General features: G+C 42.8%; 1 protein-coding gene and 1 pseudogene across 3 annotated transcripts in view; one reads left to right on the forward strand and one right to left on the reverse strand.

The window, feature by feature from the left end:
* KCTD17 (potassium channel tetramerization domain containing 17) overlaps window positions 1-380 on the reverse strand; it is a 19,176-nt gene extending 18,796 nt beyond the window's left edge. For all 3 annotated transcript variants that reach the window (XM_027873925.1, XM_027873935.1, XM_027873928.1), the window contains exon 1: window positions 132-380. In XM_027873925.1, coding sequence (XP_027729726.1) covers window positions 132-380 — 249 coding nt within the window. The remainder of the gene's footprint in view (window positions 1-131) is intronic.
* Window positions 381-1,810: 1,430 nt separating this feature from the next.
* LOC114050294 lies at window positions 1,811-3,441 on the forward strand (annotated as a pseudogene).
* The last annotated feature ends 14,463 nt before the right edge of the window (window positions 3,442-17,904 follow it).

The following is a 17,904-nucleotide window of genomic DNA, read 5'->3' on the forward strand; positions in this document are numbered from 1 at the left end:
CACACACACACACACACACACACACACACACACACACACACACACACACTCGCTCGCCTGAGCACTCTCACAGAGGCGCGTCCCCACCGTGAGCAGAGCCCGAACCCGCAGCCTCGCTGGCCCAGCCTTACCCGGTCGGACTGCAGCTCCTCCCCTTGGCAAAGACGGCTCAGGAAGGACTTCTGTTCGCGGCACAGCGTCTGCCGGGTGGTCAGAAAGATCGTGCCCCCCACGTTGAGCCTGACCCACTTGCCCCAGCTGCCCGGGGCTCGGGCCGCGGTTCCCCCGAGGCCCGGCCCGGTCGCTGGGACAACGGGCGGCGCGTGGGGCCCCCGGTCCCGCTCCGCCGCCTGCACGTCCCCACCCGCTTCCATCCTCATCTCTCTGCGCTCCTCTTCTGTATCCCTCCCCCTGCAGCCCAAGTGGAGGAGGCCTGGGCAGGTGTTGGGCGCTGGAGGATGCTGGGAGCTGTAGTTTGCTGGAAGCACAGAGAGAGGGGTGCTGAATTGGCTGGGCCTGGGTGGAGGTGGGAGCAGGGAGCGGGGTGAGGAGAGATGCCCAAGGGGACCTCATCCGTGTGGTGTCCTTGCCTCCCCGGTCTCATCCAGCTCTGTTCATTCTAGGGCCAGGGTCTTCAATGCCTGCATCTTGGGCATTCCAGGCTGTGATGGACATGTGCCAGCCAATCCCCCACCTTACCAGGGCCTCAAAGTCAAACCCTCTCCAGGCTGGTCTTTACACTGAGGTCCTGAAGTCTTCCCTAAAGGATAAACCTTTCTCAAAAAAAAATTTTTTTTTTTGCTCAAGAGGAAGTATCCCTTTACATTCATCCTCCCACCTAATTTAGCAACCTAATCTTTTAGTTTCATCATTATCTTAAAACAGAAAAAAAAAACCAAAAACATTACACCGATGGCATCAATGGAATTTTTTAATTTGGCTGAAACACTTCTACTTTCCCCCTGGCCAAGTGTGCAGCAAATCACCTTCAGGCCATACCAGGGAATGGTTGGATGGAGCCCTCATCCTCTGTGCCAGGCAGCTCCTGGCAAGTAAAGGCAGAGATGAAATCACAGAACATGAGAGCTGGAAAGGACACTTCAGACACAATATAAGATGATAAAATGTTAAAGCTATCAGGAGCCTTAAGACAGAGAATGTTAGACTCACTTAAGAATAAAGACGTTAGAACATAAAATGTAGAATGTTACTCCTTGAAGGGATCATTACATCACAGAATATAGATGTTACCAAGGACCTTAGAACACTGATTGTGACAACATGAAACAGAATGTTACATGTAGAAGAAATCTTAGAACACAGAATGTCACAGCTGGGAAAATTTTTAGAATAGAGGGCATTTTAAAAGGTAAAAAAGTAGACTCTTCTCTGAAGCTCCTTGGAGGCACACTATGAAAGGAGAAAGAGCCTAACACTCTTAGGCAGACCATTCCATTACATCATGGTGATGGAGCTGTGCGGTTTTTGGAAGGAGAGCAAACAAGACGGTCAGTATTTCCTGACACTCGAGCCACCAAGAAGATGTACCAGGGCTTTGGGTACAAGGTGATCATCTTAACCTGTCCGGTGGTGTTGGGTTTCACACCAAGAAGGAATGTATTTCTTTCTCCTGTTTAAGGTATTGAAATTTTGTATGAGACTGACGTTGACATGGAAACATTATAGTTCGTTGGAGCCATTATGATCTCCAAAGGAAAGGAGAATGATAGACTGGCTGAGGTGTTTTGAGGTGCAGCAGAAGTGTGCTGAGCTGTGGTTCACCTTAATGTGTTGTTGAAGTACCGTGGCATTGATTAAAAGGAAATTTGGTGAACAGCTTCAACCTAAACAACTCACTAAAGAAACAATGTGAAACTAACTAAAGGAGTGAGATGATCAAACCGTACCAATACTCCATGCAAAAGGTGCACAAAAGTCTTATGGAAATGAAAAAGGGTTTTTTGTCCTCCTCCTTGTGTATATCTTATGGGCAGTGGATGGAAGGGGGAAAAAGAGCTAATGGAACATGAAGGTTCTTCTGAACAAGAACCTCAACCATGTGCATTTATCGGAATAGGAACTAGTGACCAAGAAATGCAGCAGTTGAACTTGGAAGGAAAGAACTATTGCCCAGTCAAAACACTGCATATATCTGATTCAGACAAGTGACAGCATTTCAGGTTATCTGTAAAAATGTTCTGTGGCAGTAGTGGGGAACCTGCAGCCTCGAGACCACCATGTGGCCCTCTAGGTCCTCAAATGCCACTCTTTGACTGAATCCAAACTTCACAGAACAAATCCCCTTAATAAAAGGATTTGTTCCGTAAAACTTGGACTCAGTCAAAAAACCACACCCAAGGACCTAGAAGGCTACATGTGACCTTGAGGCCACAGGTTCCCCAGCCCTGTTCTATGGCAACAGTGTCAACATCGGTGTATTACTCAGTAAATAGATCGAAGTCATCTCCAAACCTTCTAAAAAGAAGCAATCATTGAAAAATGCTGACTTACACATAGCTTCAGAAACAAAAGTGACATTTTTAGTTGCCTTAGATTACAAACAGTCAGCACCAGATATTTACATGTAGAAGGAAGGCATTTTCATGCCAACGCACAACAGTGGGAAGCATTTTATATTCATCTCTTAGACGATGATGAAGCAGAAGGAGAAGAATTCACAATGAGAGACAGCTATACCCATTATGAACAGGCTGTCAAATTTGTGTGTTCAGTTACAGGCATGGCACTCCCAAGACTGATAATTCAAAAAGTTGATAAACACACTGCATTACTAGATGCAGATGATCCAGTGTCAAAGCTACAGAAAAGTGTATTTTATCTTAAGGATACAGAATTTATTTGTGCCTTTCTCGAGAGAGAATGATCCAATTTCAAGCCACTCCATGCCCTAAAGAACCAAATAAAGAGATGATAAATGATAGACCTTCATGGACAATCAATAGTACAGATAAGGTAGAGTTTACATTCTACGAGGGCTTGGGACTTGTTCATGCTCTAGTAATATCTATGCCTGTTGTAGAAAGTCTTCAGTTGAATGGTAGTGGAGATGTAGCGATACTAGAACTTACAGGATGGAATTTTACTCCAAATGTATGTGTTTGGTTTGGGGATGTGGAAGCTAAAACTATGTACAAATGTGCAGAGAGCTTTCTGTTGTCCCAGACATTTCTGCATTCTGAGAAGGCTGGAGGCTCATCAGCCAGTCTAAGTCCCAGTAACTTTGGTTGGTAATAATGGAATAAGCTATTCTACCAGCCTGACCTTTACAGTGTAGCAAGAGCAATCGATAGAGCCAATTCAAGCCTAATGGCCACTAAGGAATTGAACCCAAATGGCAAAGGAAGTTGGACAAATGTCAGCACAAATCCGACCAATGTCACATCATCTACAGCAACAGTTGTCTCCTCACTCCTGCTGTGACCTCAGACTTATTCTAACTCTCCAGTGCTGCAAAGGAGAAAACTGAACAAGCTTTTGTGGATGCTTGGGGAAACTATCGATTCTGACCAATCCTCTTTGAGCCCTGTTACCTACAAGTGCTAATATGGAAAAGCAGAAGCCACAATAATAATAATAATAAAGTCAAAGTATTAAAAAAAATAGAATCTTAGACCTAGAAGAGACATTAAAACAATGTTGTTGTTCATCCTTCATTTTCAAAGAGGACCAGTGACATCATGGGTGATATCTTGACTTGTGCATGAATTGGATTTAATTGGCTGACATCTTTTCAAAACTCTGCCTCATTTAAATCCAATTCATCCACAGGTCAAGTGAGTTAAGTGACTCAGAATTTCTCCAAAGTCATTGGTCTTTCTCTCTATTCCTGAGTCATTGAAGTCCAGTGGCAGGACAAAAGTTAAGATGACTGTCTATGACCTGGGATGCCGTGGATGACCTTGGCATCTTCAATGTCTAACCAATCTCTAAGCATTCCCCAGTGCCTTCCAAAAAAGTAAGAGCTTATTTGACTGCTCTTAATGAGTACAATTCAAAAGGTTTTGTTATGTCTTATATTTGCTATTTGCTATTTGTTTGTTTTTGTTTTTTGTTTTTTTTACAGAACCAGTAAATGATGTCAGTGATCATTAAAGGACCTTAGAGGGTAGACATGGCACCATAGGACTGGAGAAAAAACATAGAATGTGTTAAAAAAAAAATAAAAACCATAATGTTAGTGTTGGAAGGAACTTGAGAACATAGGACATGGATGGAAGGAACCTTAGAACAAAATGTCACAGCTGGAAGACACTTTAGAAGAGGAGATGTTCTAATGAAAAACAAAATATTACACCCATAAGAGGTCTTAGAACATAGAATTTTATAGCATAGAATGAGAGAGTGAGAAGGAGCCTCAGAATATACCATCTAGATCTGAGAGAGACCTTAAAAAAGACTGTCAATACTGGAAAGGACCTTAGAACACTGAACATGTAAATACAAACCATCCCTGAAAGGGACCTTAAAACAGAGCATGATGCAAAATAGAATGATAGAGCTGGAGAAATCTTGGAAAACAGGGTCTTAAATCTGGAAGGGACCTTAGAATATTAGATGTTAGTACATACGACCTGCAATGTCAGCCTTGGAAGGAATTTTAGAATACACAAAGTTTATGCCCAAAGGGCTATAAAAATGTGCATACCTTTTGACCCAGCAATAGCACTTCTGGGGCTGTATCCCAAAGAGATCATAAAAATGGGGAAAGGACCCACATGTACAAAAAAATATTTATAGCAGCTCTTTTTGTGGTGGCAAAGAATTGGAAATTGAGGGGATGCCCACAAACTGGGGAATGGCTGAACAAGTTGTGGTATATGAATGTAATTGAATACTACTGTGCTATAAGAAATGATGAGCAGGCAGTCTTCAGAAAAACCTGGAAAGACTTGTATGGACTGATGCTGAGTGAAGTGAGCAGAACAGTAACAGCCATGTTGTTCGGTGACTAACTTTGATAGACTTAGCCCTTCTCAGCAATGCAAGGATCTAAGGCATCTCCAAAGGCCTCGTGATGGAAAATGCTATCCATATCCAGAGAAAGAACTATGCAGTTTGAGTGCAGATCAAAGTATAGTAGTAGCTCTTTTTTTTTCTTCTGTTTTGTTTTGTTTCCTCTTTCTTGTGGTTCCTCCTATTGTTTCTAATTCTTCCTTACAACATGACTAATGTGAAAACATGTTTAATAGGAATGTGTATGTATAACCTATATCAGATTGCACACCATCTTGAGGAGGGAGGGAGAGAAAAATTTAAAACTCAAAAGCTTATGGAAGTGATTGTTGATGACTCAAAATAAATTAAGAAAAAAGAAAACAAAATAAAGAATACACAAAGTTTGACCTGGAAGGGACTTAGACCTGAGGATATCAGAATGTAGAAGACAGAATGTCACTGTTAGAAGTGCCATCCATACCAATCTGTTCATTTTGCAGACCCAAAGTGGGACCGTGGTCTATAGTGGAAAGAACGTAGACTTTGCAGTCAGAATACTGACCTGTGTGCGAATTATGATGCAACCGTTTAATAATTTTGTGGCTGTAAGCAATTTCCTTATCCTTTCTGCCTCTCAGTTTCCTCATCAATGGGGATAACACAATATCTTTCTGGGTTCCTGTGAGGAAAACCCTGTTGAAAAATGAGCCATAGTTATCTCTGAAGTTTCTTCCAGCTCAGAACCTGATGAGAAACTGAGACAGAAGCCAGGTGACCCACCCACTGGCCCACATGTCTATTAAGTGACTCGGCAGGGACTGGTACCCAGGTGTCTGGATTCTACCTCCCAGGTTCTTACCCCTGCATGAGCTGCCTCTTTAAGGAAGAGAGCAAAGAATTGTCAGAAAGTCTTCATTCATTTCAGCAATAGCTCCCTCCCTCAGATCTGCTTCAGTACCCTGGGGGAATGCTTCTTTCTAACTTTAAAAATATCTGGTAGGGGAAAAAAATAACAGGGGATATTAATAGCTAGCATTTATATAGTGTTTTGGGGGTTACAAAGCACAGATGCTATCTTTTTTTTAATCTTCCCAATAACGTTGGGTGCTATTATTATACCCATTTTACAGATGAGGGAATTGAGACTGAGATTAAGTGACTTCATCAGGACCACACAACTAGCGTCTAAAATAGGTTTTGAAGGCAGGGCTCTAAAGCAAGTGCTCTGTCCATGGTGCTAGCCAGCTGCATGATACTAGGAATCATTTACATATTGGATGAGAGACCCAGAGAGGGTAAGGTGATTTGCCCAAATATCCATTCCCTGTTAGAGGAAGGAATAGTGATGGAAGTAATTTCTTAGCGAGGAAAAATAAGGTTGTTCCAAACAGGGAAAGTGTATAACTTTAAACAAGAAGAGGTGACCATCTAAGAGCAGAGTGGGAACCAGGTCTTGGCCAATCAGGAGTTGACTAGAGGGCAGCAGGCAGTGGGGGTTGAGGGCAACAAGGGGGTGCTCCTTAATGCACACACTTTTTAATCTGAAAAACGCCCTTCCTTCTGACTGTTAAGTATTTATTTAGGCATCACAATGAAGGCTCAAAACCTCAGATAAATAGATATTCATATGGAACAAACACCATTTTCCTACCTTAGCCTGGACAGACAGATGCCTGATCTCAGCCACTAAAGGAGAACATGGATTGATTCCAGATGATCTTGGTCAAATCTTTTTCCTTCTCTTGGTTTTCAGTTTCCTTACCTGTAAAATAAAAGGATTGAACCAGATGATTACATAGGTCCCTCCCAGCTCTGTCATTCCCTGTTCTAAGTTCCCCCCACCCCAATTCTGACATCCACTGTTCTAAGGCCCCTCCCAGCCCTGACATTCCCTGTTCTAAGGTCCCTTCCAGCTCTGACATTTTATGTTCTAAACTCCCTCCCAGCATTAGCATAATAATGATAATGATGATGAAGATGACCCTAGCTAACACTTATGTAGTGTTCTTCTCAAGTATTTTCCACGTATCATCTGATCCTCACAACAACCCTGTGAATAGATGCTATTATTATATCCTTTTTTATAGGTGAGGAAACTGAGGCCAAGAAAAGTTCGCAGAATCATGCAGCTAGGAAGCATCTAAGGCAGGATTTGAGTGTGAGTCTTCCTGACTCTGTGATCTGGGTCTATGATTCTCTGTTTCTCTATAAAATCAGAGGAGCGGGTTCTTTACTAATACAGACTTTTCCTAAGATGATTCTCAATCCCACCTCATGTCTGTTGACTCAGTGTAGACTCTAAATTCTATGACCCACATAGACTCTAAATTCTATGCTCCTCTGATCCTCTGATCTCTAATGGTCTTTCTAGCTCTAAATTCCATAATCAAGTGGCACACTGAGAATAAATGGATGTGGGAAATTAGTCCCTGGAGGAGGTAGTTATGAGCCCTTGCACCAGAGAAGAATGCTGGCTATGTACTCAAGAAAGGACTTCCAGGTCCTGAAGTTTCAGCAGTCATCAATAACCTCCTTGTCATGTGTGTATTCTACATGTGTGTCCCATTACCATTTAGCTCTAAATTAGTGACTCTTCCTGTGAACCTCTGTGTATTTGTAGGATAGTTACCCCCAGGACTTAGGGGAGAAAAGTTTGTACCAACCATTCTCATTATATACTTTATTAGTACATACCTTTTCTAAAAGTACCGAGGTTAGTGGCTGATTATTAATGAGAAGTGCTCTGATGAGGGCTTGTGAGTTACAGTGTTAGAAATCTAGCTCCTCAGGGTTACCCCTATAACCCAAAAAAATGAGTCAGAAGCCAGCCAACTCTCTGGGGACCCCAAATTGTGAATGTGACTATAGTTGGAGGAATGAGCCAGAAGGCAGTGCTGTACTAATATCTTTGACATGACTTTTAATTTTAAATCTATGATCTTGTTCTATCTAAGGTTACTTCCAGCTTAAATCCTATGACAGGAACTCTTCAGAAAGTCTGGGGCTTAGTGGTGAAGAACCACAAATTTAGAAGGTGCCCATCAGTTGAAGAGAGGCTGAACAATATGGTATACAAATATTATTGCACTATATGAAGCTATTAGAGAGAGTTTCAGAGAAACATAGGAAGACTTGTATGAACTGATACAGAATGGAGTGAATAGAACAAGGATAACAACTTATATAATAACAACAGCAATGGAAATGCAAACAATTTTGAAAGATTTAAGAGCTCTGGTTATTGTGATGACCCTCCATAATTCCAAAGGACTGATGTTACCCACCTCTTGACAAGATGCAGAATGAGGCATGGCCAATGATGGACTCTGTTTTGCTTTGTTGTTGTTTGGTCATTTCAGACATGTCCAACTCTTTGTGACCCCATTTGAGGTTTTCTTAGCAAAGATGTTAGAATGCTTTGTCATTTCCTTCTCCAGCTCATTTTACAGATGAGGTAACAACAGAGTAAAGTAATTTACCTAGAGTCATACATCTAGTAAATGCCTGAGACCAAATTTGAACTCAAGAAGATGAGTCTTCCTGACTCCAGGACTGCCATTCTGTGTGCTATGGTGCCACCTAGCTGCCCCTTGTTTTGCTTTGACTATACCTATTTGTCGCAAGAGTTCTATTACTCTTTTTCTTTTCAATGGGAGTGAGAGGAAGAGGAAGTGGGAGAGAGAGCAGGCTTTGGAATAAGTTTCTCTCCTCCCTGAAAAAAAAATTAAGAGAGAACAGAAGGAAACACAAACAAGCAGGACAGTTTTGAAATCTACATGTTAAATTTATATAGATTTTAAAATAAAAGCAAGCTGTCCATAATAACATATACGGAAATGCTTTTTTTAGGGGGAGAGGGCAGTGTTTGTTAATTTCAGAATAAAGAGAGCGAAGAAAAAGGCTAGGGTTAGAGATGACAAAGGCAGCTAGGTGGCGCCATAGTGCGTAGAGTGCCAAACCTGGAGTCAGGAAGACTGAGTTCAAATCTGGTGGGTCTCGCCACTTGTGTGACCCTGGGTGAGTTACTTAACCTTGTTTGCCTCAGTTTCCTCATCTGTAAAATGAGCTGGAGAAGGAAATGGCAAACCACTCCACTACCTTTGCCAAGAAAATCCCAAATGGAGTCACAAAGAATCTGATGTGACTAAAAACAGCTTAAAAAAAAAAAGAAGGGGCAGCTAGGTGGCACAGTGAATAGAGCACTGGCCCTGGATTCAGGAGGACCTGAGTTCAAATCCGGCCTCAGACACATAACACTTAATAGCTGTGTGACCCTGGGCAAGTCACTTAACCCCATTGCCTAAACCCCCCCCCCAAAAAAAGAAGATAATCAGGAACAGTTCATTCAGCACAATTCAACAAACAATGCAAAAGTGCCTACTGTGAATAAGGCACCACGCCCTGACAGTTCTTTATGGCATAAGAACTACCTACCTCTGTAGTACTTCTCTGGGGTCACCTTTTCAACTGGGCACTTAGACTGTCAGGTTGGGTCCCCAGAGGGCAACGACAACTAATCCCTTTTGGTTCTAGAGTTAATGCTGAGGTGTTGGAGGTTCTAACACTATAGCTCTAAAACCCCCACACTATAATCAATCAACTGGCTGAAATCCATTAGTTTTAAGAAAAGGGATTTATGGAAAAGATATAGCAAGAAGAATTGGTACAAAACATTTCTTTCAGTCCAGGACACACTCTTGTCTTGCGCACACAATGTCCCTGCAAACAGTAGGCTTAAAACCTCAAGTATAAAGGTAGTGGGGTGCTTATGTTACAAGGGGGACCCTCCTGACCTCTGGAGCCAGATGTCATTTTCTCCTTTAATAGGGTTCTCATGAAGTTCCCCTTAGATGTAGCATTCAGCTTGGCTCAGAGGGCTGGTGCCTTCTAAGGTACAAAGCTGGCCTATTTCTCTTCATGCTCCTGAAAACCTCTATCATCTTTGTCTTTTCACATTTGTCAGCAGGCTCTTCCTCTGTCATCAGCCCCTACTGCTTCAGCAGCCACTCTCCACCCCCAGCTCCTTTTCTGCTTGTATTCTGAGAAGGGAAAGATCCCAGCTACCACTGGGCTCAGCCCTTGTTAGGCTCAGCCCCTGCTGGGCTACACCACTCAGCTGCCACCCTGAAAACCCTCCAGATATTGCAATGCCCAAAAGATCGTCATCTAGGCAAGATTGCTGCTTCATCACATCCCGGCTCCTGTGGCTACTGTTGCCAGCTCTGGTGACCTCCACTACTGAGTCCAGGCACTGGTGGGACCTCAGTATCTTCTGAATTTGTGCAATCACCTGGGTACTAGATATTATCATTATTGTTATTGCTATTATTACTACTACTATTATTACTTCCATCTCAGAACACTCATTCACTGAAGACCAGGAAGAAATTCACACACACACACACACACACACACACACACACACACACACTCACATACACACAACAGAGGTGCCATTACTCATGGACACATTGGGGCTAGATGGGGTGAGGTAGCCAGCTGTTTTTCCCTGACTTTTTGACTTACAGCAATCATGCCTTGCTCATGGCCAGGAAAGAAAAAGGGACTGAATGAAGTGCACCTTTGTATGTACCCTCAGATCTACCTGTGCACATCCTGAGTCAATGGTTCTTCTGACTTCTTAGTCAATGAGAAGGCTATTCATTGCCATATCATAAAAACCCCTCAGTCACTCACTCATGGCTAGAAGTACACTAGTCAATACACGTTTAGATTGGAATTAAGCAAAGAGTATCTGGGTATGATATGCATTAATCCAGGCAGAGAACTAGGCATGGAATGTTTGTGCATTCTTCAACACTGCAGCCTCTTCCTGTCCCACACCCCCAAAAGGCCAACCTGGCCCTAGTGAGTTCACAATGTGGAGCTCTTTAAATATATACTATTTCTAGGCAGCTCTCTCACTCTCTCTCTCTTTCTCTCTCTCTCTCTCTCTCTGTGTCTCTGTCTGTCTCTGTCTCTGTCTGTGCATCAAATAATAATGCTTCCTGATTCTGTTCCTTCAAATGCCATTTTTTCCCTTTAGTCCATCCTTCTCCCCATCCACCTTCCCCTAATTTGTCCAGGCAGCAGATCAATCCTATAGGTGAAGATATGGCAAACAATCCCCATTTAGTCCAATTATCACCATATCTAAAGCCCACATTTACATTAAGATGAGTGTTGACTCAACCCTAGCCACCCTGGAATGTGAGTTGTGGTTTGTCTAGCATTCTGGAAGAGGACCATGAAATCAAGGAGATGATGACATAAGTTACAAATGAATTGGATTTGAGTGAGGGAGGGCTGTGCAAAGTCACCAGCTTCATTTTTTCCTCCAGAGTCATCTGTGTCCAGTGGTCAGATATAGATCAGTACAACTGGAGATGGCCCAGGATGCCGTGAGAGACCTTGGCCCTTTTAAGCTAAGGTCTTTTCCAGTTCTCACTTTGAGTGAGGCAGCACCCATTCAGTGAATAGGCCTCTTTAAGAAGTGAGTCAAGGGATGGCCCCTTTAATAAATAAAAAAATCAAACTGGTAAGGGAAGACCCTCAGGGTTTCTGGCCAAAAGAGAAACAGTTACTATTTACTTTCACTCTGAGCCTGGAGGGCCCAAAAAATAAGCATTAAGTGGTGCTTGGGCAAGGAGCTATTGTAATACCCATACAGATGACTAGGAGGTCAGGAGCTGTCCCAGTGCTTTCTCAGTTACCCCTGACAAACAGGAGCTATTTGAGTATGTCTGTGGGTGAGAAGACACGGGATCCTCAGGGAGAACCACTTTGGAGGACACGGAGCCCCAGCATATCACTTTGGGGACTGAGCAGAGACTGATGGGTGCTATATCAATCTAGCTAGGCTTTCTCCAGCGCTTTGAAGGGATTATATGAGTAGGGATTAGCCAGGTTATAAAAGTATAGCAGTGATCCCCAGACCTCTGCCACTATGTCACTGTGTGACCTGAGTTATTTTCTATCTCAGAGACTCCATTTTCTCATTAGAAAAATTAAAGGGAATTGAACCCAGCAAAACTGAGTATAATCCTTCAGGGGGAAAAATGGTCATTCAGTGAAATAGAGGACTTTCAAGCATTCTTGATGAAAAGACCAGAGCTGAATAGAAAATTTGATTTTCAAATACAAGACTCAAGTAGAACATGAAGAGGTAAACAGGAAAGAGAAAATCATAAGAGACTTATTAAGGTTGAACTGTTTACATTCCTGCATGCAAAGATGATATTTGTAACTCATGAGACCTTTGTCAGTATTAGGGTAGTTGGAGGGAAAAAATTTATATGTAGGTGTATATAGATATAGAGAGATAAATAGATAGATAGATAGATAGATAGATAGATAGATAGATAGATAGATAGAGGGCACAGGGTGAGTTGAAGATGAAGGGGTCACATCTGGAGAATAAAATTAAGGAGTAAGAGAGGATTATACTAGGAGAAAGAGAAAGAGAGAGGTAGAACGGGGTAAATTCTCTCACAAAAAAAAAAAACAAAAGAAAAGGCTCTTACAGTGGAGGGGAAACGGGAAGGTAAGAGGGAATGAGTGAATCTTATTCTCATAGGATTCAACTTAAGGAGGAAATAACATACACACTCAATTGGGTATGGAAATCTGTCTTACCCTACAGGAAAATAGGGGGGGAAGGGGACAAGAAAGTAGGGGGATGATAGAGATGAGGGCAGATTGGTAAAGGGGATAATCAGAAGCAAATACTTCTGAAGAGGGACAGGGTCAAAAGAAAGAATAGAATAAATGGGGGGGTGGGATAGGATTAAGGGAAATAAAGTTAGTTTTTCACAGCATGTCTACTATGGAAGTGTTTTGCATAACTGCACATATATAACCTATATTTAAAAAAAATTCCTAACCTAGGATCTGTAAATTTGGATTTTTAGAAAGAATTTGATAACTATTTCAAGAGAAGTGGTTTCCTTTGCAATCCTATGTGACAAGGGGTCCACTGGGTATCTGGGTGCATGTCTGTGCTCCCTGCTAATGGGTGAAGGGTCATAGGATCTGGACCCACCCCCCAAAAAAAGACCCTTAGTCCTTGAACTTTCCCACAAATTTCAGGAACCCAGCCCCTGAAACCAGAGCCCTGGAGTTCTCCTGAGGCATCCTAGTATAATCCTTTCAACCGTCCTTTCATTGTGGCCCCTACCCATCCCAGCCCTTCATTCTCTGTTACCTCTGACCCAGCCCAATGTTTTATTCTCTGTTACCACTGGACTACCCTATGCTACTTACCACTCCTAGATCACACCCAGGTCTTCCTGTATAAAAGTATAGAAACTGCCCCCTTTAAATTGTACAGACTCACTAGGAATCTCACCCACCCCAACTGGTGTCATTGTAAACTCACTACTTGAACTGAAAGAGGGCTTGAGTGGTTGAATACTTTCCAGGCAGACCTATGCCCTTTGCCCTTGCATTTTGGGGTTCCCAGCACCCCTAGACTGCAACACTGGGGAGATTGGGGCTGGTGGATCCATTGAGCTTAGAATTTCTGAGCTCAGGTAAGACTAAAGTTGATTGGGTATCTGCACTAAACCTGTCATACAATGAAGAGCCCTGCTACCCCCTAAAGAGTAGGGGGGATCCCAAGCAGAGTAATAGAGTCACCGGAAAAAGAAGCAAACCAGCCCAGGTGGAGGAGAAAGAGGAGAAGGAAAAGAGAGAAGAGGAGAAGGAAAAGGAGAATGAAGAAGATAAGAAGGAGGGGGAGAAAAAGGAGGAGCAGGAGGAAGTTAAGAACCCTTGACCTAGACGATCTATAAGGTTCACCCCCCCACCTGCCTAGCTCTGACATTCATGTCCCAAATCTACCACTCATCTGACAGAGAAGGAACCAACTCAATCCAGTTTTATCTCTTCAAGGTCAGCCTACGGTCAGGAGAAACACACCCTCATGACCACTACTGTCATAAAATGAAATACTGTCATAAAAACAAATCAATACTGTCATAAAATGAAATCATACCCAAATGATCACTTATCTTATCCCAAGTAATCCACATTCTACTGTATAATTCAACTCAACTACCACAAAAAATATTAAAACACCTACTCTTTGCAGGAACCTATACTGTGTGTTAAGGACTCAAAGATGAAAAGTGACATAGTCCCTGCCCTCAAAAAGCTTACAATTTACTCATTGGACAAGCATTGATAGTCTAGAGGGTAATGCAGGTAATAAAAAGAGCATTGAACTAGGGGTCTTAGTTTGAATCCTAGCTCTGCCCCTTCTTGTTTGTGAAACCTTGGACAAAGCATTTTGTAGGCATGAGACTTGATGAGCAGCTAAATCCCATTAACCCAATTAAATGAGTCTCCACCACCTCAATAAGCTCGAAAGTCTCTTACAATTCATCGTGTTACAAGCCTCTGACATTTACACAACTAATCTTGGTACCAGAGGGCTGGGTTTTTGAGCGGAAGCCAGATGACCCTTTGACAGGAACTTTTAAGAGAGAACATTTTTAGATAAGGGTTGGAATATCCACCAAGATTCAATGATGTTACTTGCTTTTTGCTTCCATAAAAAACAAGGAATCAACCAATGTTTATTAAGTTCCTCCTATGTGCTAAGCACATAGGATACAAATTTAAACCTGAAGACATTCCCTGCCCTCAAGGAGCTTACATTCTCCTTGGGAGACACATTCACAGAAAAATAACTACAGTTCTAATGACCAAATTAAATTACAAAGAAGGGATGAAAAAAATGTACCTCCCTCCTTTTTTTTTATGCAGAGTGGGGGTCTATAGGTGAGTAACATCGTATATACCATCTGACATATGATGTGTTGGTTTCCCTTCCCACTCTTCTTTTCTTTAAATAAATTATTTGTTTCACAGTTTGGCTCTGTGGGTAGAAGACAGGAAGGGCTATGTTTGGAAACAAGGGTGATAGAAAAACAAAGTGTCACAATTAAAACAAATAAACACAGGATACATATAAAATAAATACATATGGGGGGGCACTATCAGTTGAGGAGAATCAGGAAAAGCTTCTTCGATAGAGTCTTGAAGAGGATGAGAGGTTCCAAAAGGTGAAAGTAGGTGAAAAGCAAAGGATTTAATCATAGGGCACAAGCTAGGCAAATACACAGAGGTAGGAGATTGAATGTCTTTAATGGAGAACAAGAAGTTGAAGGGTTTGGCAGAGGAAAGGGGATCATGTACAATCAGGCTGAGAAAATGGGTTGGAACCAGATTGTAAAAGGTTTTAGTGCCAAAAAGTAGAGTTTGTATTTTATCTTATCTAGAGAAGATAGGGAGCCATTCAACTCCTGGAGCAGGGTTAAGACATGGTCACACCTGTACTTTAAGAAAATCAATTTGACCAAGGAGTGGAGGATGAATTGGAGAGGGGAGACACTGGATGCATTGAGAACATGTAGAATGTAATTTTGATGATCCAGGTGAGAGAAGATAGGGTAGTTGTGATGCAGCAGTCAGTCGATTTGGTGACAAGTATTTATTAAGCACCTACTTCATGCCAGGGACTGGGCTAAGCATAGGATATACAAAGAAAGGGCAAAAACAGCCCCTGCCCCTCAAGGAACTTACAGTCTGACAGGGGGACAACATGTAAATTACAAAATACAAACAGGAAGTGTGCAAAGTAGATGGAAAGTCATTTTAGAGAAGGCTGGAGTGATGGGGAAAGCCATCCATGAGAAGATGTCGTTTGAGCAGAGTCCTACAAGAAGCCATCAGATTTAAGAGATAGAGGGAAAGGGAAGATCACAAGAGACTTAAGTTAGAGACCCTAGACTGGGAGCACCTTAGGAGCAGGAACTGGTTTTTTGTTTTTGTTTTAACCTTTACCCAGCACTTAGCAGGGTGACTTACAAAAAGTAGGTGCTTAATAAATGCTTCTTGACTTGTTCAGAGGTTACCCAGTCAATTCAATTCAAATCAATTGCATTTATCAAGAGCCTACTATATGAGGCAGTTAGGTGGTGCAGTGGATAGAGCCTGGAAGACCTGAATTCAAATCCAGCCTCAGAAACTTCCTAGCTATGTGACCTTGGGAAATGATGCACCATTCCAGCATCGTTGCCAAGAAAACCACACAGACAAAGGTCCACAGGTCTCAAAAGAATCAGACAGGGTTGAAACAACTGAACAATAACAACTATGTGCAGGGCACTCGGCTAAGTGCTGGGCATTCAAAGTCAAAAATGGAACAGCTCCTGCCTTTAGGGAGCTTGCATTCCAATGCTTAGGCAGATAAGTGGGAAATACAAAGTCATTTCTGGAAAGAATGGAACAGTCACTAACAGCCAGGAAATTCAGAAAAGGTTTTTTAGAGGTTACACCTGAGTGGAGCTTTGCCACAAGCTGCACAAAGCACCCCTTAAAGTACGGGTACCACCTGGGCCACTTGGGCCCTGTGAGAAGGAAGAGATCTTGACTTCCCTTTCCTTTGTACCATGGTTGGGGCAGACAAAGCCCTGGCTCTGGAGTTCCAATATCTTCCTTCCTATGCTGATTTGGTAACTTACTGGTTATGTAACTTTGAGCAAATTCCATGATAGGATCACAAATCTCAGGTTGGGAGGGACCCCAGAGATCATCTTGCCCAACCTTCTCATTTTACAGATGAGGAAACTGAGGCCAGAGGAGGTCAGGTTGATGTGGTTTAGGGGTTCAGGGGTGCTGGGACCTCAAAATCACAACACGTGGGTCCTGCCCAAAAGAATTCGACCCAAGCCTTCTTTCAGGCAAAGACAAGGTTTATTAGAACATCCATCATATTGGGCAGACTCTTAAGGAGTCTGAACCTGAATAAGCAGTGGTTAGATTATAAGAATCTGAGCCTCTTAATGGAGACAAGGTGGACCTTATATACAGAAAGACTATGGGAGGGATCTAGGAGTGGCCAAGTAGTCTATATCTGGACCACGTGGCCAAGGGAGAATAGAGAAATGGCCTGGGGCCATTGGGAGGTCCACAGTGAAAGGCCAGTTAATGAGATTATAGCCTCAGGGGAACACCAGAGATTTGGCCACGTGGGAAAGTCCAGGGTTTTTCTTTTCTGGGGCCCAGATCTTAACCCCATCAAGGTGACTTACTCAGAGTTTCATAGTTAGTAAGTGGGATTTGAACCCAGGTCCTGGGATTTATGACCCAGGATTCAAACTTCAAGTTCATCAAATCCATCCCAGTTTTTTCACCTGTCACACCTTTCAAGTACCTTGGGTTCAGATGAAGGAAACAATGGGGGATGTGGGGGAAGGGGTTGGGGAGCCAGTAGTATAAAAAAGTAACTTTCAGAAAGGAAAAAAATGTGCTTGTGCTTTCCTCTTACTGGGCCTCAGTTTCCTCCTCTGTAAAATGAGGGGGTAGGGTCATCTCTGGATCTTGGCATCCCATCTGCTCTGCTCTTTGTAACATGCCAGGCTCCATACCCTTGGGTAATTGCTACACCCTCTGCCCTTTTTGGCTCTGCAGGCCAGAGGCATGATCAAGAGGAGGAAGACGTGGAGATTTGGAAAGGGGCACATGTAGACTTCAGACCCAACCTTTGATCCCAAAGCCGAAGGTAAAAGGCTCCTATCGACCCATCCTATTTCCTCACCCCTCTCCCACCCTTTCTTTATGACTCCTGGTCTACACCAGCCCCTGCCCTGCTTCTTGATCCCCATTCTCCATCCCCAAAGATTCAGAAGCTGTCCTTCAGACAGTTTTTTCTGCCTCTGAATTTTGGACCATTTTTGTCAGTGGCTGCTGAAGGCTTGGCCCAGCTGCAAAGATAATAGTGATAGGGCACACATAGCCCACAACTGACAGCTGGGTTCAGCCAACTTCCCTGGGCCACATCTACTCATTATCATGTCATCAGCCTTGACGCCTGTCTTTGGCACCCATCCTAGCTCTTTACCCTGCTAAACTTTGCCCTCCTTAGGACGGTCAAGGGGGTGT

The sequence above is a fragment of the Vombatus ursinus genome, unplaced genomic scaffold (assembly GCF_900497805.2).
Source record: "Vombatus ursinus unplaced genomic scaffold, bare-nosed wombat genome assembly UNPS02003292.1, whole genome shotgun sequence".
NCBI classification, from domain to species: domain Eukaryota; kingdom Metazoa; phylum Chordata; class Mammalia; order Diprotodontia; family Vombatidae; genus Vombatus; species Vombatus ursinus.